The 18909-nt window shown below is 37.8% G+C and overlaps 1 protein-coding gene across 26 annotated transcripts in view; it reads left to right on the top strand.

Moving 5' to 3' along the window:
* sgip1a (SH3GL interacting endocytic adaptor 1a) overlaps positions 1 to 18909 on the top strand; it is a 98757-nt gene that overhangs the window by 69631 nt on the left and 10217 nt on the right. For 9 of the 26 annotated variants that reach the window (XM_048199859.1, XM_048199855.1, XM_048199856.1 and 6 more), the window contains 12 exons: positions 364 to 375; positions 1781 to 1792; positions 2647 to 2668; positions 2847 to 2976; positions 5881 to 5969; positions 6444 to 6530; positions 7772 to 7846; positions 8227 to 8988; positions 10015 to 10139; positions 10498 to 10651; positions 14381 to 14440; positions 17115 to 17174. In XM_048199859.1, the coding sequence (XP_048055816.1) occupies positions 364 to 375; positions 1781 to 1792; positions 2647 to 2668; positions 2847 to 2976; positions 5881 to 5969; positions 6444 to 6530; positions 7772 to 7846; positions 8227 to 8988; positions 10015 to 10139; positions 10498 to 10651; positions 14381 to 14440; positions 17115 to 17174 (1588 nt within the window). The remainder of the gene's footprint in view (positions 1 to 363; positions 376 to 1780; positions 1793 to 2646; positions 2669 to 2846; positions 2977 to 5880; positions 5970 to 6443; positions 6531 to 7771; positions 7847 to 8226; positions 8989 to 10014; positions 10140 to 10497; positions 10652 to 14380; positions 14441 to 17114; positions 17175 to 18909) is intronic. The other 17 variants (XM_048199865.1, XM_048199877.1, XM_048199872.1 and 14 more) reach the window with 15 other exon arrangements.

Raw genomic sequence — 18909 nt, 5'->3', positions numbered from 1 at the left:
ATGGGTTATCTTTTAATATATTTTGTAGCGTTCACTCAAGCTATGAGTAGAGTCATTCAGGTCACTCACTGAGATCTTGATCTGTTGTTACGTTTGACTGATCTCCTCATTAGCTGAGATATATTATGTGCTGGCCTGGAGGCCAAATCTGTGGTTGACAGAAAAATTGACAATGGGTTTGCACAGTGTTGCATCATACTGTAGTCTGTGTTTTAGACATTTCTGCCTTGTCATTCCTCTCAAAAAAATGTGTAACGTATTTGTGCATGCTTACCAGCACTATACTAATGTAGATAATGCTCTCTTTTCTTCTGCCTGTCTTTTTGTTTCTATCTGTCCTTACTCTCATGCTGGCTGATATAGAGGAATAGTCCGGTAAGCTATTTATACTTTGTCATCCTCTTTTAGAGTGGCATCTTCTTTTCTCTTTTGGCATGGTGAAGTTTGCATGCTTGGTGTTTAATATGCCATTAAGAACTGATCTAGGGTCAGTTTACATGTTTAAGAATGGACTATTGGATAGTGAAACAGGCAGTAGACTATAGAAATGTGTTAGGACTATTATGTGTTGTTAATCCATATACAGGATACAAAATAAACAAAATTTAAGTTAAGTTTGATGGGTCTGTGTATACTTTGTACTAGTTTCATTATAGATGATAGATAGATAATGTCATTTTGCATCTAGTGTTTATGCATGTTTCACTTCAACACTTTTCTACTGTTTATCATTTGAATGAATGGGCCACCAGCCTTAGTCATCAGCCCAGCTCTTATATTAAAGCATTTGGTTGCATGCCAATCTTTGCGCATGTCCATTCTTGGCTCTGATTGGTGGTGACCATTGCCTACAGCTTGTAGATTAGACTTTGCCACAGGTACATCCATCCTAATCACTCAGAACTCACGGGCCACACTCAGACTGCACTCAGAGCCCTTGTTCCTGGGCTTAATCCAAATACGATGGAGGCAGAACAAGGAAAAAATAAATACAATGAGGTTAAATTGGAGTGAGCAAGAATAGATGTCCAAGGAAAATGAACTTTCTTGTCCTTTCATTTCTATTTTAACTGTGAATTTGGTCCAGGAGTATTATGCATGACCACAAAATTTCCCACCGTATGGTGTATCTTTGAAATCTCTTTGTAGTGAGCAGTACATAAATTCTGTGATTTTACATCCTCTGAAGACTAAACAGTGCTGAGACAAGCAACACAGCACAGGTGCAACGTTGGCAATATGTGCGTAAATGCCATTTTTAAGAATTGCTGAAATCTGAAAAATGTGACTTCTAAATTATTTATCATGGTGCTAAAGTAAGATCAGTTCAAATATCAACTTATTGTGATTTGTTTCTTACCCCTACAGTTAAAAATGACAATTGTCTTAATTTACCCTCATGCTATACCTTTTCCAAAACAAAAGGCCTTTTTAAAAAGGCCTCAACTTTTAACTGAAGCTTTTAAGCCTCAAAAAGGACCATAATAGTATAAAAAAGTGCTTGATATGACTATATTCTGCTTGATATGCACTAGATTCCATATCTTTTCAAGCTATATTATAGTTTTATGTCATTAACAGATCAAAATTGTCACTGCCTTTATTATGTCTCAAAAAAACTGATTAAAGAATCTTTTATTGAAAATCATCACTAAAGGACATTATAAAGGTGAACATAGAGTCTAATTCACACCCTGGTTGTTTTTGATCGAAGTCTGTATTACTGATTTATCACTTTCTGACCAGGTGTCTCTTCTCTCTTCCTTTTTGCTGGTCACAGAGACGTAGCCCGGTAAGTGCCTTTTACTATTATTTTTCTGTTCACCAGTGCTTGAACCACTTTATGATTCAGTTGAAGTCAGAACCTTTGAATTTTGAAGATACCCATGTTATCATTTTAATGAACTAAACATTAGACGTTTAAAGAGATTTAATACTTACATATGATGATATTTCCATATAAACATGCAGGTCAGGACCAGTAAAAAATATAATTTTTTATTAACTACTACTCTTTACAGATGTCATTTTGTAAGGAAAAAAAGCTAACATTAGCACTCTTATTCACTTTCTCTGCCTCATTTGGTCTTTTCTACCTAAATAAAAGGCCCATGTGAATAGAAATAATGCTTACTTTTGTGCTATAGATCCATGACACCAAAAAATGCTTACTTTGGAAATCAAGCAAATGCCTTTTTTAATAATTTGTAGGCTGGGTGCCGTAAAGCCTTGCAATAAGATGTGTTAAAGTGTTCTTAGTCTAAATACAGTATGATATCTGTTATCTCACATTTTAGTGTAAAGAATGCCATTTTGACTTAAAGGAAAAACAAATGCTGTGGTCTTCTATTTGAAATTCACATCCACCATGGAGAACCTGATGTAATAACATTTATGACAGTGTTATTTGTTACTAATATATCAGTGAGTCAGATACGATTGTTCAATCATAGGAATTTTCTGCCAGCTGTAGAATGCATTATGAAACAGCAATTTACAGGGCATCAAGGCACTGTCTCGGTCTGAATTTGACTCTCCATTCCCTTGATTAAATTTACCCACAATGCACTCTTTTCAGCTGATGAGTGATATGGTGTTATATGAGCTTTTAGTCTTATGAATGTTTTGGCCTTCTGTCTGTTTCAGGGGCTGGCAAAAAGAAACCCCAGTGAGTACACTTAATACAATTTATTCTCGGGTTTATGAGTTTGTTGTCTATGTCTATTCAAATCTGAAAATAAATAGTTGTCTGGAATTGAATTGTCTTGTGAATATAGATGTGTGCTTGCATTTGTAGGAGTAGGTGTAGTTTATTTGTGTTCATATGAACATGATGTTATTCTCAGGTGAAGAAATTGCACGACCGAGACGTGCTGTTCCAACGCCTGCACCAGCTTCTGCCCCAGCTCCTGCCCCCTCCCCAACACCTGCACCTGCATCTGCACCTGCGTCTGCGCCCACTCCCGAGCCTGCTAGGTATCTATACGCACACTTACACTTTTTTTTTTGTCAGATATTTACTTTATTATTGTTCATAAAATCTATTACAAATATGACAAAAAAATAAAAAAATATTTTGTTAACTGGAAACCAAATTAAGATAAAAACTAGTTACATTCTAAATCAAAACTATGGTTATATAATATATACAGTATCTCACAGGAGTACACCCCTCACATTTTTGTAAATATATTATTATATCTTTTCATGTGACAACACTGAAGAACTGACACTTTGCTACAATGTAAAGTAGTGAGTGTACAGCTTGTATAACAGTGTAAATTTGCTGTCCCCTCAAAATTACTCAACACACAGCCATTAATGTCTAAACCGCTGGCCAGAAAAGTGAGTACACCCCTAAGTGAAAATGGCCAAATTGGGCCCAATTAGCCATTTTCTCTCCCTGGTGTCATGTGAATTGTTAGTGTTACAATGTCTCAGGTGTGAATGGGGAGCAGGTGGCACCTCATGGCAAAGAACTCTCTGAGGATCTGTAAAAAATAATTGTTGCTCTACATAAAGATGGCGAAGGCTATAAGAAGATTATAAGAAGATAAGAGCTGCAGCACTGTGGCCAAGACCATACAGCGGTTTAACAGGACAGGTTCCACTCAGAACAGGCCTCGCCATGGTCAACCAAAGAAGTTGAGTGCACATGCTCAGCATCATATCCAGAGGTTGTGTTTGGGAAATAGACGTATGAGTGCTGCCAGCATTGCTGCAGTGCTGCCAGACAAGCAGGACATGGATTACTGGAACCATGTCCTGTGGTCTGATGAGACCAAGATAAACTTATTTGGTTCAGAAGGTGTCAAGCGTGTGTGGTGGCAACCAGGTGAGGAGTACAAAGACAAGTGTGTCTTGCCTACTACTCAAGCATGGTGGTAGGAGTGTCATGGTCTGGGGCTGCATGAGTGCTGCCGGCACTGGGGAGCTACAATTCATTGAGGGAACCATGAATGAGCAGAGCATGATCCCCTCACTCGGCAGTATTCCAACATGATAACGACCCCAAACACACCTCCAAGATGACCACTGCCTTGCTAAAGAAGCTGAGGGTAAAGGTGATGGACTGGCCAAGCATGTCTCCAGACCTAAACTCTATTGAGCATCTGTGGGGCATCCTCAAATGGAAGGTGGAGGAGCGCAACCTCTCTAACATCCACCAGCTCCGTGATGTCGTCATGGTGGAGTGGAAGAGGACTCCAGTGGCATCCTGTGAAGCTCTGGTGAACTCCATGTCCAAGAGAGTCAAGGCAGTGCTGGAAAATAATGGTGGCCACACAAAATATTGACACTTTGGGCCCAATTTGGACATTTTCACTTATGGGTGTACTCACTTTTGTGGCCAGCGGTTAAGACATTAATGGCTGTGTGTTGAGTTATTTTGAGGGGACAGCAAATTTATACTGTTATACAAGCTGTACACTCACTACTTTACATTGTAGCAAAGTTCCATTTCTTCAGTGTTGTCATATGAAAAGATATAATAAATTATTTACAAAAATGTGAGGGGTGTTCTCACTTCTGTGAGATATATATATATATATATATATATATATATATATATATAATATTAGGGGTGGGACAGTTCGCTGTAAAAAATCGAACCGTTCGGTTCTCCACCCACGGTTCGGCACGCGCTTGCACCGCGGTTCATCTCAAATCTGACAACGCATCTATAATATGGTTTGTTGAAAACAAAACAGACAGACGGATTCGGCTAATGTATGTTTCAGTCAATGGATATGCATTCTAGTTTCCCAATTCGTTACAACAGCGATGATCAAAAGAACATGGACAAAACAGTCACTCGTTGTAAACAAATGTTCAATGATGTGCCGAAAGCTCTATGACCAGTCATTTACGCCGTCATCACCCGGGTGTTGATAGCGCGCAAGCGCAGGTGAGACCTGAACATCTCACGTTGCTATCTGTGTTTAAACTAAACTCATTTAAACCTTGGCAATTTAAACATTCAACGGTAAGACAAAAGAGAAATCGCGCGCTGTGAGGAGATTTGTGTGAGTGAGTGTGTGTGTGTGTGTGTGTGTGTGTGTACTCATCCGAAGCGAGTAAAAACTCTCGCGCAAATTTTCTTTCAAGTCTTGCACCTAAAAGGACAAATTCACACAAAAATTATGTCAACATGCCCATCTTAGCGAGTATCCTAGTAGGTTATGTCTTAGGATAAAAACGAGACAGACAGCGCACGTGTATCAGCATCAGTGTACAGGATCTTTGAATTATGTCTTAAAGGGACAGCAGTCTAATATTCCTGCTCTATGTGTTTTTAACGTTAATCGAACGACAAAGCACGAAGAAATCTCTCTTGACTGAATAGCTTTTGTAACTTCAATAATGTTTCATCTTTACTTTATTCAATTTCTGTACCTGAAAGCTATTAGATACCTGAAAAACATGTAAAGCATTGTTTATTTTATTTGTATCTTAGCTCTCATGTATTTATTTGTGCTGTTTCTTGTAGTTAGATTATTTGTTTTTATTTTCTTTATCTTTATTTGACAATTGTCCTATTTTTACTGAACATAGCACATACCGAACTGCACCGAAACCATGACACTAAAACAGTGATACAAACCGAACCGAAAATTTGAACTGTCCAACCCCTAATATATATATGTATATGTATGTATGTATGTATATATATATATATATACATGTGTGTGTGTGTGTGTGTGTATATAACCCTGCTTGTTGCAACTTAGAGTGGTATTGAAGTCTTTTAAAAATTTGTAGTTGTTTAAGTGAGTCTAAATGGATTATATAATTAAATTTAAGAGTTGCAGCCTGGATGTGACTAGTCTGCATCTGTGTGGATGAGTCATGCAAATCTGGCTTAATTCTCCTCCATTTCAGTAATAAGAAATCTCCAGTGCCAGAGGATGTAACAGCCTTATTTGGCCCTCCGCTGGAGACAGCCTTTGATGAGCAGAAGACCAGTGAAGGTACAGTATATCACCATATACTTAGTGCTGCCTATGGATGTTGATCTGTCATGTACAGGGTCACTGAATTTTAACCATTCACAATCCAATAGAACCTGATCACAGCCCAGATTCTTCATTCACTTGATTAAAAATTCATTATGTGTCTTCAGGAGAGGGTATAAAGATGATGCTCATATTTCAGCTATACGCATTTAAGAGTACTGTTTGTATGCTTTTATAATCACTGTACTGGTTTTTAGCTTTATGTAACGTGAACTATAGTACAAAACATCCATCAGTGCTTACTAGTTGTGTTGCCACCCACTCAATTGCATTTGCAGCAGTTGAGATTAAAACAATTAGATTTATAGTCCATTTATGACAGATTCAGGGATAGATAAGTGTTGCATGGTGATTCCTTCCTCTGTGAGTCACGCAGCTGTTAATTCTGCTCCCCATCAACTGTGTATCATGTCCTCTTCCATAAATTAGCGGTGATAGAGGAACCTGAGGTTTGGGGTGCACCCCTGCCTGAGCAACACCTAGAATCCTCACTGGCAAGACCTTTTCCTACAGGAAGTAAGTCATTGCTTGTGTGGCATGATTGCCATCATCCTGGTATCATAAACCCATAAGTGCCAAAACGGTGAACGGTTGTCTGAGTGGAAAAATCATGATTGCCTCCAGATGTTTATTTTAACTCCCCCTTTGGCAGTCTCCATTAACCAACTAATTTCTCAAATCATTAGCTATGAAAACAATCAAAATCCTAAAAGTCATCCAGCTCATCCTTTACTCATGTCTTTTGGTGACGGTTTACTCAACGTGGCCCATTTTCATGTGTGCTTCTGCTTCAAAAAAGCAAAATGACACTGAGCTGAATGTGTGAGCTGACTGAAGTTAAGCTTAAGGCTATGATTATAAATGAAAATTTGACCTTCTAATAGTGATATGTCTCTGAATGTATATTTACATAAATATGTAAATACTAGGGCTTGCATGACTACTTATTTTTACTAGATGACTAGTCTAGGAAAGTAGACAACCTTCCAAATTTAAATGCAGCTGTATATTTTTATATGAAAGACCCATTATACTGTGTGATAAACATATTAAGTTTGAGTTATATTATGCTGTTATTTTACTAAAGCCATAAGAAGAGATTAAAATATTTTCTATGTATTATGTACTGTATACTTTTTCTAGTCACGAGTAGATTGATCTAAGATGTACAAACCCTTAAAATAACAGATTTCTCATTGTTAAAAACTAGGAATGTTAATAGAATAAAATAAATTATTTCGAACTTTATGAAATAGTAATGATATAAGCTTTGGTGTATGTTTAATAAAAAAAATTTTATAAACATGTTGATTTTGAGAGCTCTAGCAAAATCTTTTTTCTGTCTAATTTTATATGGCCATCTAAGCACCCTTGCGACCCCCTGATGGTCCCCAGGCCCTGATTTGAAATTCTTTGGACTAGAGAACTAATCATAGAAATTATAGACTAATTGACTAGTCTGTGCAAGCCCTGGTAAATACATACTAAACAAATAAGTGATCCTTGTACGTAAATTAACATAAAATATTGTTACATCCTAAATAATATGAAAGTAGTGTGAATTACTGGGTCACAGAGAGTGAAGTGTTATCATAGAGTTTGAGCTATTCATCCCATGCCACAGTCCTTATCTGTTGTCCCTGACTGCCTGAATGAGACCTTGCCTTTGCATGGTGCTGTGGGGCATGGTGACATGGCCTATGGGGGGTGGGGGGTGTATGCGAGAGCTTATCATAGCAGCACTAATGTCATTGCAGCTCTGCCTCCGCTTCCACCTAAGAATGTGCCGACCTCCCCTCCTCCGATTGAATCTCCTGCTACAGAGCCTACCGGTAAGATCCCCCACCACCCAGGCTTCAGATAACAGGGGTGTCTAATCCTGCTCCTGAAAGGCCACTGTCCTGCAGATTTTAGTGCCAGTCCCAATTAAGCACACCTCAGCCAACTAATAAAGTTCTTGAGGTATACTAGAAATTTCCAGGCAGGTGTATTAGGACATATGGAGCTAAACTCTGCAGGATGTTGGCCTTCTAGGATAGGAGCAGGTTTGGACACCCCTGGTATATACCAATATCTGACCCCAACAAGTATGTGTTTGTGCTTGTCTTTTGGCACTCTGTCTTGTATCTCTTTATGTTGGTCTTCCCTTCTGTTTATGGCCTGCTTATAATTTTTCTGTGTCTTTATGATATCTGTGTGGTACCTGATGTAGATGTACAGAAAGAAGAGGAAAATTCAAGACAGACCTCACAGAGGCCCTCTATAACTGATCTGGACAACATCTTTGGTCCAGAAGACTCCCCCAAACCTGGTCAAGATGCTGGAGACAAATGGGTCTGCTTCCATGAGGAGTCACCTGAAAGACCTCCTCCCTCTGAAGAAGGAGAACCAGTACCTCCGCTCCCCTTGTCTCAGCCTCCCCCAGCAGAACCAGCACCTCCATTTCCTAAATCACCCTCTCCATCTGAGGAGCTGAACCCTCCTTTACCAAAATCTCCACCTCTTCCTGCAGAGCTGGCACCTTCTCCACCTTCCATTGAGTCACAAAGGGAAAGCCCCCCACCTGTCCCACCTGTTCCCAAAGACACCACTCCTTCTCCTCCAACTGTCCCGCCGCCTCCGGTGGAAGAGGCCCCGCCCCCACCGACACCGGATGATCTTTTTCAGTCCACTACAGACTTTTCGCCGTGTGCTCCTCTGACAGATACCCGATCAGACTCAACCAATAGCCCACCAACCACTGTAGAGACAAGTGCACGCACAATCCCTCCGCCCTTGGTTCTGAACCAAGAGGACAAGAAAAGCCCTGATGAGATTCCATCAAAAGAGGAACCCATTGAGAGCAGCACTTCACCCAAAGAGATTTGTCAAGGACCACGTTCGACACCTCCTCCTCCACCACCTCCTACATACAGGGCGGTAGTGTCATCCCCAGGGCCCATCCCCTCAGCTGGTACAGGTGAAAATGAAAGTGGTAAGTCTGATCTAAAAAAATCTTTCAACAGGATAAGCGGTCACAGAACATTAAAGGGTTAGTTCACCTGAAAATCAGCATTCTGTCATCATTTACTTACCCAAATGTTTTTTGAGGATCTTTTTTCAGTGGAGCACAAAATGAGTTATTAGCAGAAAGCTTGTCTTTCCATGTGTTGAAAGTAAATGATGACCATGCCTATCAGGTAAGATTTTCCCAAAGGAAAATCAGAATACTTGAAATATAGAGCACAAGTCATGTGGACTTCTTTTATGATTATTATCATAGTTTGAATGAGAGCAGCTCAGACATTCTGGTAAACTTCTCCTTCTGTGCATCACTGAAGAAAGAAAGTCTCTCAGATTTGAATGATGAGTTATGATCAGTATTTAATTTTAGGTGAACTAACCTTTTAAAAAATGACAACCACCGATATATAAAAATCTATGTTATTGAATAAACACATTTTGATTTATAGAATATACCCTTGGGTAATAAGCAGTAACAAAAGTTTCTGTATATTGGAAATGCATATAAAGTCTGAATTTCAAGTCATTCTAGCTCTAGTCACCACCATGTTATAAGGGTTTTTACAGAATCGCCTTCTTAGTGAGAGGGATGAAGTGTATCTGACAACTTTTTGCCTCATTATTTTCTATATATAGACATGTACAGTCTCACCACTCTTACTCGCATAATGGTACTACTACATTTTTGGGTTTCGTGTTTTGGCAGTGCTCTAATCAGGGGTGTCATGCATCTATTTTTATATACCGTAAACATCTTCATTTTCAAAGATACAAATGTTTTTGTTTTCATTGTTTCCACAGTAAAGTGTGAAAGTTTTCATAATATAGTCTAAGCATCCTGGCTTTCTATAGGTGATTTGCGAGGCTATTTTGATCAAGTATCATAACTTTTTGAATGTATGGCCACTTTATCCAAATTAGGTAGAACTCTTGAATGTGCTTGATGCATGTTACTCTTTGAATGGCTTTGCTTTAATGGAATACTCTCGCTCCACAGGCTCCTCCTCCCCTGCACGCCCCTCTACGCCATTGGCTACCAGCAGCTCTCCCCCTCCCCCTCCCCCACCTCGACCACCCTCACGACCCAAACTGCCTCCTGGGAAACCAAGCGTAGGGGATGTGGTACGTGATAACATAAAAAAAATTACAATACTTTCAAATGGTAACTATTACAGTCCCTGTTAGTTCCCAACAAACTCACTGACCTTTTCATGACCCAAGTCATTTTAAAAAACCTTTATAGGGTGTAAGAACTCATTCCTCAGAAAACCAGACTGAGCCTAAAAGTTGACATTTACTACATATTTATTTTTCATTAAATAAAATGCATTATTTAGTGAAACAAAACATAAGTAACACTACCACAAGATGCTCTGAGTAAATTTCCTCCTGATTACCTGACCAGAATGACAAACCCCTACTCTTTTGTTACTTAACTTCCCCTCTGTCTATTCTTCCTTTTCCCCGCTTTTCCTATCAGAATCGGCCGTTCAGCCCCCCTGTACACTCGTCAAGCCCCCCTCCTCTGGCTCCGCTGGCCCGTGCAGAGAGCACCTCTTCCATCTCCTCCACCAACTCTCTGAGTGCTGCCACCACGCCCACCGTCGGTAAAGAGCTCTCCGTGTCTGTGTCAGGTGTGACTCCATTTCCCATCATTCTCTCTGCTTTGCCATGCTGCTCTGTCTTTATGCGTCTGCTCTGGAAATCAGCCTTTCTAACAAGAATTCAGTGTAACACCGGCCTCTGTTTCTTAAGGTGCCATAGTGTTCAGTATTAGGGGTGTGATGAGATCTCATGCTATATTAAAATATGAAGAAGAAACTGTCTCACGATATCGCCATGATGAAGCGTGAGGGTGAAATTAGCATAGAATATGCCACCGCTACATATTTACATTACATTATGGTGCCCACCTTGGCAACCCCTCCACTGTCATTTTGCTTTTTCTATAGAAATAAAAACCATTTAATTCAGTTCGATAACAGTCGCTTCAGTTATTAACTATTTTGCTCTGCTCATTCAGCTTGAGCTGCAGAGTCGCACACAGTGCAGCAGGAATCACAGTTCACTGATCACATGACGAGAATATGGCGAGATGACTGACAAGACCGTGGCAGAGGATTTGTTGCGCAACAGAGTCTAAGCGTCTGATAAATGTCTTATCTTGCAGAACGCGCTCTCAACACCGCCGCTCCCTATACATGGAGTACGTACGATCGCGAATTTAAAAGCAAAAATAAAACGCGAGTTCCCTGATGCGTGCAAATTAGGCTACGTATAATAGCCTTTTTCCCAATATCAAACCTATCTTAGGCTGGGCTGTGTAGTTGTAACCACCTCTTAGCTCTGGTCTCTGTTTTGGTCTCTTTAAATATTGAGAGAGTGCTTTCATTATGGTTGCACTTATTGTTTGCACTTAATAAGACTTTATACTGTTTTTATTTCTATGTTCAATTTGTGGAAAGGAGTTCAATTAGGAGGTCACACACAGCCTCAGTCAGAAGTTGTGGAAGCTCATAATTCATGTACTGTAAGTTCTGAAGAGTGAAATCATACAGGAGAGAAGCCAGTCAGTTGAGTTTGTGGCAAAACCTTTTACAGTGCTTGTATATTGTTGTATTTCAATGCATATGATAATTCGTTAACACTTTACAATAAGGTTTATTAGTTAACGTTAACTACATTAGTTAACATGATCTAATAATGAACTGCACTTCCACAGCATTTATTAAAGGGGACCTATTATGCAAAATTCACTTTTGCATGGTGTTTGGACATAAATGTGTGTTGGCAGTGTCTGTACACAACAGCCCTATAATGATAAAAATCCAACCACTCCTTTTTTTTAATCCCCTTAAATCATAAGCAGTGTCTCAGAACAAGCGTTTGCAGGTTCCTGGCAATGTGACGTCAAATTAGCCACAGGCCCCGCCTACGAATGTTGATAGACACTGCCAATTTAACAATCAAAGCGAGTTCACAGTGAGTTGTACACAGTCCGCCATTGCTGCACTGATGAGAACGTCTCCCAAGCTTTTTAGGTGTTCTGTAGCTGGATGGATTAATCCACATAGCTCTCTCAATTTACTCCCGAAATCTGAGCTGCTGAAGACGAGGTGGATTAATTTAGTTTTCAAAGAAAATGCTCTGTCAACTCCACCGAAATTTGTTTATGTCTGTGTGAATCATTTCACAACGGACTGCTTTGTGAACGAATGTCAATACAAAGGGACAATACAAAACAGAGGTTGTGCTAAAAAATTGTTACTCAAGGATAGATCAGTACAAACTGTTTGTGATCCATCTTACAGCCTCCAGATTGATACTGGATATGGCAGTAATGAGGTGAGAGCACTTTATTACAGTTCATTGGAGTTGATTTACCAATATAAAGTTTACCAGTTTATTAAGCAACATAGGTCTTTATATATTTGGTCTTTTTATATATCTATATAAGTGCTTCTGTGTACTTCGCTATGTATGTTGATGATAATGCAAGGGAGAGAGAGAGAGTTTATGGATAATATTTTAATGCACACTTGAACTGTGTTTTAATAAGCTCTTACAGTGATTTTCTAGAGTGAAAACAGACGCTTCATATTTTGTGTGAAGTACAATAAACGTTATAAAACTCATCGGTAAACAGGCTTGTACTAATATAGTGGATAAAAACAAGAAGACAATATAACTTATAACCGTAATTAAACTAAACTATACCTGTTCTATCTCCATGCAGCATATATTCGCAGTTTCTGACATTATAGTGCATCCTGACTGACTCCTGACAACGAGCTCTTGAAGCTCCGCCCTCTTAGGTCAGCGCAGCAGCTCATTTGCATTTAAAGGGCACTCACTGAAATGGTGCGTTTTTGCTCACCCCCAAAAAGTGGAAATTTTAACATGCTATACAAAATTATCTATGGGGTATTTTGAGCCCTAAAACTTCACATACACACTCTGGGGACATCATAGACTTGTTTTACATCTTGTAAAAGGGGACATAATAGGTCCCCTTTAATCTTTGTTAATGTTAATTTCATAATTTACTAATACATTATTAAAATCAAGAGTTGTATATTTTTAACATTAGTTAATACTCTGTGAAGTAACATGAACAAACTATAAACAGCTGTATTTTTTAACTAACGTTAACAAAGATTAACAAATACAGTAACAAATGTATTGCTCATGGTTAGTTCATGTTAGTTATTACATTAACTAATGTTAACAAATGAACCTTACTGTAAAGTGTTACTGATAATTCATACTCAGAAAGTAGAACTGAAATGACATATATTACAAGATAGTTAAAACATTTCAAAATGCACCTGCAGGCTATTTTTACTGTCATGAATTTATCATTGAGGATTTCTTAAAAATACTGTGCAAAAATCTTATCTCGTCATGTTCTCGTAAACCCAATCTCGTGCCTCTTCTCGTCTCGTCGTGTGAGCTAAGTGTCTGGTCACACCCCTACTCAGTATTCAGCACCATTTTGGATTCACTATATTAATATTTTCACAACTTTGCTTTAGTTTGGACTGAAACAGTATGATGATGATACTGTTTAGTTTAAAAAAAGCTGAAGTAAAATCTCCAGCATTCTGCTGTCATGTATTAGATAACTGGAAATGATGGTGAAAGATTCATTGCTTTGCTAAAAATATAGTTTTTCTCATCATATACTGTATAATAGCTTGTGCATCAATTTGTCTTATGCATGTTTAAATGGAAATATTGTTAGGATTAATTGGATATTGCATAGAGATAACTTTTATAATCCCTAAAATTCTTAATCTGTATGTATCTTTACATTTGTAGAAAAGAAACAAAGGCCTGAAAAGGTGGTATGTTTTACGATTGAAAAAAAAATACTTTAACAGATACATCGTTGCTGGACTTTTCAAAATGCCATGTATGGCATCTGCTGTATCAGTCTGAATGCTTTTATTGGAAGCTTTCATTGATGCTAGGCAGGTCAAGTTTTTTGTTCCATATTTTCAGTAGCAGCATTTCCTGAAATTTCCAAACAGTTTTGTCTTGTGAATCAAGAGTTTCTGAATCTAGAGCTTTTGATGGATGTAGGTCTATCTGTTGCTTGTGCTATTCCATCTTTTTGGGGTTTTTTCATTCTTTTGGATTCTTTTTCCATTCCATTCATTTTTCTTCAGTTACAGTATCATCTTTTTAGCATTTTAAATCTGTGTCGTGCATCCATTGTGATGTCTGAGTTTAATGACTGTGACTTTTTTGGTTTTCTTTGCAATTATTTGTCATTTAATTTGAATTACTTTTATTTTTTGTTTGTGTTTTGTCGTCTTTCTTGTCCTGTCTTTTGGGCTGACGTAATTGTCTGATGTCAGAAGATGACGTTTTTGTAGACAAACTTCCCAACTTTGAGAGACGGACAGACGTTCCAGCAGGTATGAAACCCTCCTGATTTAATGGATGGGATGGAGACCACTGATTCAACAATGTAACAAATGGTTACATTACCCATAGAGTCAGTTGTCAGAGCATAGCTCATTCATGGTGATCTTTTTGTCACCAGTGCATATACAATAGGTTATAAATAACCCACAATATTCCTTTAATTCACCTAAGTCTGTTTGGCATTTTAGCACTTATTTTAAAAGGTGTTTTTTTTTTTTTACTCTACTTTTCTCACGTTGGTTATACTCAAACACTATTTGCCACAGAATTTACTTTTACATCCATTTCTGATTCTTTCTATCATATTTTGCTCTTCACATCCATGAAAAAATGACGTGTCTGTTTAGATCACCATGCATGTTTGAGACTTCTCCTCCTGTATCACATACGCAACGCCCCACATCTTACATCCGCTCTGACATCAAGAACCAGGAACAGATGAATCTTTTAGTCCCTGAAAAGCATCTGTCTGGCTGTAGACTCTTCAGAAAACTCAAAGAGCACCACCATCCTGCTTGAACAGATGAGACACACACACATCCTCTCAGTGTTTGAAGTGCGGCCTGGAATTTGGCCCAAGTGGCAGCAGTGCTGATCAGTATGCCTGCCGCCACATAAGTTTGAGTCGAGAGCTCTCAGATGTTGCACCTGGGAAAAAGCATTTCTAACATCATCATGTTACAAAGGTTGAGCTTTACTGCCACATAAATGTAGTCCTCATGGGTGAAATTCACATCTTTAAAATTTTATCTTCAACATCCTATGCTGCATTTAATTCAAATTCAAATGTGGGATATTCCGACTTTATCTCTTAACATAAAGTGCCTGATGCTCCGAGGATGACATATAAGGCAAACAAAATGACAAGACTATCTTTATCTTCTCAATTATTTGATTGAAGACTCTATTCAATGCAATCCAATTACTGGGTTTTACTTGGTTTTATCTCTCTCCAAATTTCCTAACAGGTTTTAATCCTATAATGTAAGAACTTTGACTCACTGATTCATTTTATTTGCTTAAAAGCAGATGTTAATCATTAACTGTGTACATCTCCCTGGGTTGCAATATGTGAAAATATAGTTTTCTGCACAAGTTTCCACGTCCAAATTCAGTTGGCCTTCTATTATGCTATTCCAGGTAGGACATTCTGAGATGAAGGGGATTGGACCCACACTGCGGGCCCCCAATCCGTCCGGGCCCATATGCACGTGCACACCCTGCATACCCAGACGCTACTCTACTGATTAAAACATCAATTTAACAGTTCAAGATAACACATTGAAATGCTCAGCATTATTGTACAACTCACATCTTCTCATTGCTTAAGTGATCTTCACTTCATTCATAGTCCTGGTCCTGGTTTTGTCTAAAGTTGTATTACCACTCTCCAGCACAGTAGAAGAAGCCCTCATTTGCTTTTCCTTCTTGTCACCCATTACTGCCCCCTGTTGCCCATAATCCCTACTGCAGCAACCTCTTCCAATTTACATATCAGATATGAAGAAATAGGCATATGTGCGGTTAACAAAACGCAAACTGTAGCTTATTAGGTTCATGTTGTACAGATGTAACCAAAAGCCCTTCTTACATACCTATTTTAAAAGAAATAGTTTACCCAAAAATAATGTTCTAAACCCCTTTGCAATTATTTCTTCCATAGAACAAAAGTACACACTGAAATGACAAAAAACTATATTAAAGCACCATAAGTGTATGTTGATATAAGTTTGTGTGAGGAACAGACTGAAATGTAAGCTGCTATTTGCTGATAATCTTCCTCTCCAGTTAGAGTCAAATCAGTGAAGAACAATGTATTCACGAATAACAAAGCAAAGCTATTGCATGGCTTCAGAACACTTGGAATATAGTGCAAAAGTCATACAGACTACTGCTATGATATTTTGTCAAGTTGCTTTGGATACCAGCATCTGCTTAATGAATAAATGTAAATGCAATGGTGCTTTTTAGAGAAAAAAATGACAGTATGCAGATTTAAAATGTCAAAAGAGTGAGTGAATATGGCAGAACATTTCATTTTGGATGATCATTCCTTCAAAAGTTTAAGAATAAGCTGTTTAACATTATCCTTGAATTTAGAGGCTTTAATTTCTAAGCAGCTCAAATCATCTCCAGCTTTCACCTGTCCTGATATTATATGTAAATGAATCAGAATGTTATGAGTATTTGATAGAATATAATTTTGTACTCTCTGAATCTCCCAGCTCTCAAAATAGTCACTTCTCAGCTATTGAACAAGCCAACAAATAGTGACAACATAATAAGACACTGGACATTAAAATCAAAGTTTGCACATGCATCATTATTAATAACAACCAAAAAATCTGAATCGAATAGCAGATGTATGTCAGCTTATTTTCGTACTTGCTGCAAATAAAATGACTTATAATTACACAAAGATCAAATTAGGTTGACTATTTTTATTGTTTGCCCTTTTGTGAATGTTTCACACATCATAGTCATCCCCATCTAAAGTGAACTGTGACCATCTTTGACCTTTGACCCCTGGCCCCCATCACTGTGCCGTATGATGGACCTGTGTGTGACTCACGCTACTGTCCTTCTCTCCCCCTTCTCCTTCCCTGCCTCTCCTCACCCCAACCCCCCCCCCCCATCCTTATACCTCCTCCCCCTCCAACACAGAGACAGACCAGCCCTCCCTCGTGTGGTTTGACAGAGGCAAGTTTTATTTAACCTTTGAAGGTAAGTTGGGGTTTATATCTAAGGACGTAGCGCGTGCACACTCAAGTCTCATCTGACTCCCCCTTTTCTCACGCAATCGTTCCTTCATCAAATCATTGTCATTTGCTTGACATCTGCTTTGCACTGTATATCTGCTTTGCCATTTAACTGTTCATCTTACAGTCATTGGCAGCTTTCCTTTTCTTTCACAACCATCATATTTTCACCTGCGTCACTAATATGTCTTCTGGTTCTTGTGGTTCATCTGCTTTGATCTTTTCGACTTTGGTCTTGGATCATAACACAGTGTTTCAGCTTCAGGTGCATGTCATTGAAGCTGAGTGCTATCTGTTTCAGCTTCCTTTCTTTTTCTCTTCCATTCTTTTTTTCTTTTTACTTATCCTTGGTTGATCTTATAAATCCAAATTAATAGACTTGCATTAAAATTCAAGCATTAAAAAAAAAAAAAAAAATAGAAACAGCTTCACATACTGTAGAAAAGCATAAATTGTATTAAACTGTTTAAAAAGAAATACTGAAGAACTGGATGATTTTAATGATGTTCAGCTGTGCTCAAAAATCAACAATCGGCTTGTGATTGTGATTGATTGTTTACCACAATTAAAATCACTGTGTAAACATACTGTGGTTCAGTAATATTTAGGCACTTTTGAACAATTAAACCACGCTAAAAAAATGTCTCAGATGTCTGAAAAAATGTCTGCTAAAAATTCTACAGTACCTTTTCTAATATAATTTTTAGCAGATCAAACAAACTTTTTGACATGGTTTGGTATTTTGTTTTATAATGCAAAAACAGATTTTTAAATGTGATATAAGTGTCCTTACACTCTAAAAAAAAAAAAAAAATACTGGGTTGTTTCAACCCAAATTTGGGTCAAATATGGACAAACATAGACGTTGGGTTAAATTTTTTAATTACATTTTTAACTTAAACTACACTAATATGGACAAACCCAGGTTGGTTTTAATTCATTTAAAAATGTTATTTAAAAATTTAACCCAATGGCTGGGTTTGTCCATATTTGACCCAAATTTGGGTTGAAACAACCCATCACTTTTTAGAGTGTACATTTAAGCATCGTTTCTATTTACTGAAACGTCATAACAATAATTAAACAATACATTAAATAATACACAGTCGAATAAAATATACAGTCGAACCAAAATTTATTCAGACACCATGAACATTTAATTAATTAATATAGTTTATTCACTATAGTTTAAAAAATGGTGATAAAATATGACAAGATCTCAGAGTTAAACTGTGTCAGAAAAAAATTATCTTTATTATGTCAGATAACACTTCAGCAAAACATGGTCAGGTCAAAGTGTCTGAATAATTTTTGGTTTCAAATTTTTATTAATTTTACTGGTAGTCCACTGTATGAAGAATTTTTGGGTATAATTTGTCACAGTTTACTTTATTTTGCTATCCTCACTATAGTGTCTTGCACCCACTAGTAAAAATATACCAAAAATATCAAAAACGTCTGAATAATTTTTGGTTTGACTGTACTTCATGGTTTTAATGCTTCATTTGCCAGTCTTTGCTGCTGACTTTCAATGATATAATTTAACAATATAAACAACCAAATGACTTTGCTTTAGTAAATTACATTAATTTAGTTAAATGTTACATCTGTATTTATAACAGGCATAAATTTGCATTTTCTTACCTTTCGCTTATTTGTTTCGCTTTTGGTGTGACAGAACCACTCACAGGCGATTAGTT

Source organism: Megalobrama amblycephala, linkage group LG8 (assembly GCF_018812025.1).
Source record: "Megalobrama amblycephala isolate DHTTF-2021 linkage group LG8, ASM1881202v1, whole genome shotgun sequence".
Classification (NCBI taxonomy): Eukaryota; Metazoa; Chordata; class Actinopteri; order Cypriniformes; family Xenocyprididae; genus Megalobrama; species Megalobrama amblycephala.
Note: the sequence above shows the minus strand (reverse complement) of the source record. Positions and strands in the feature narration are given on the sequence as shown.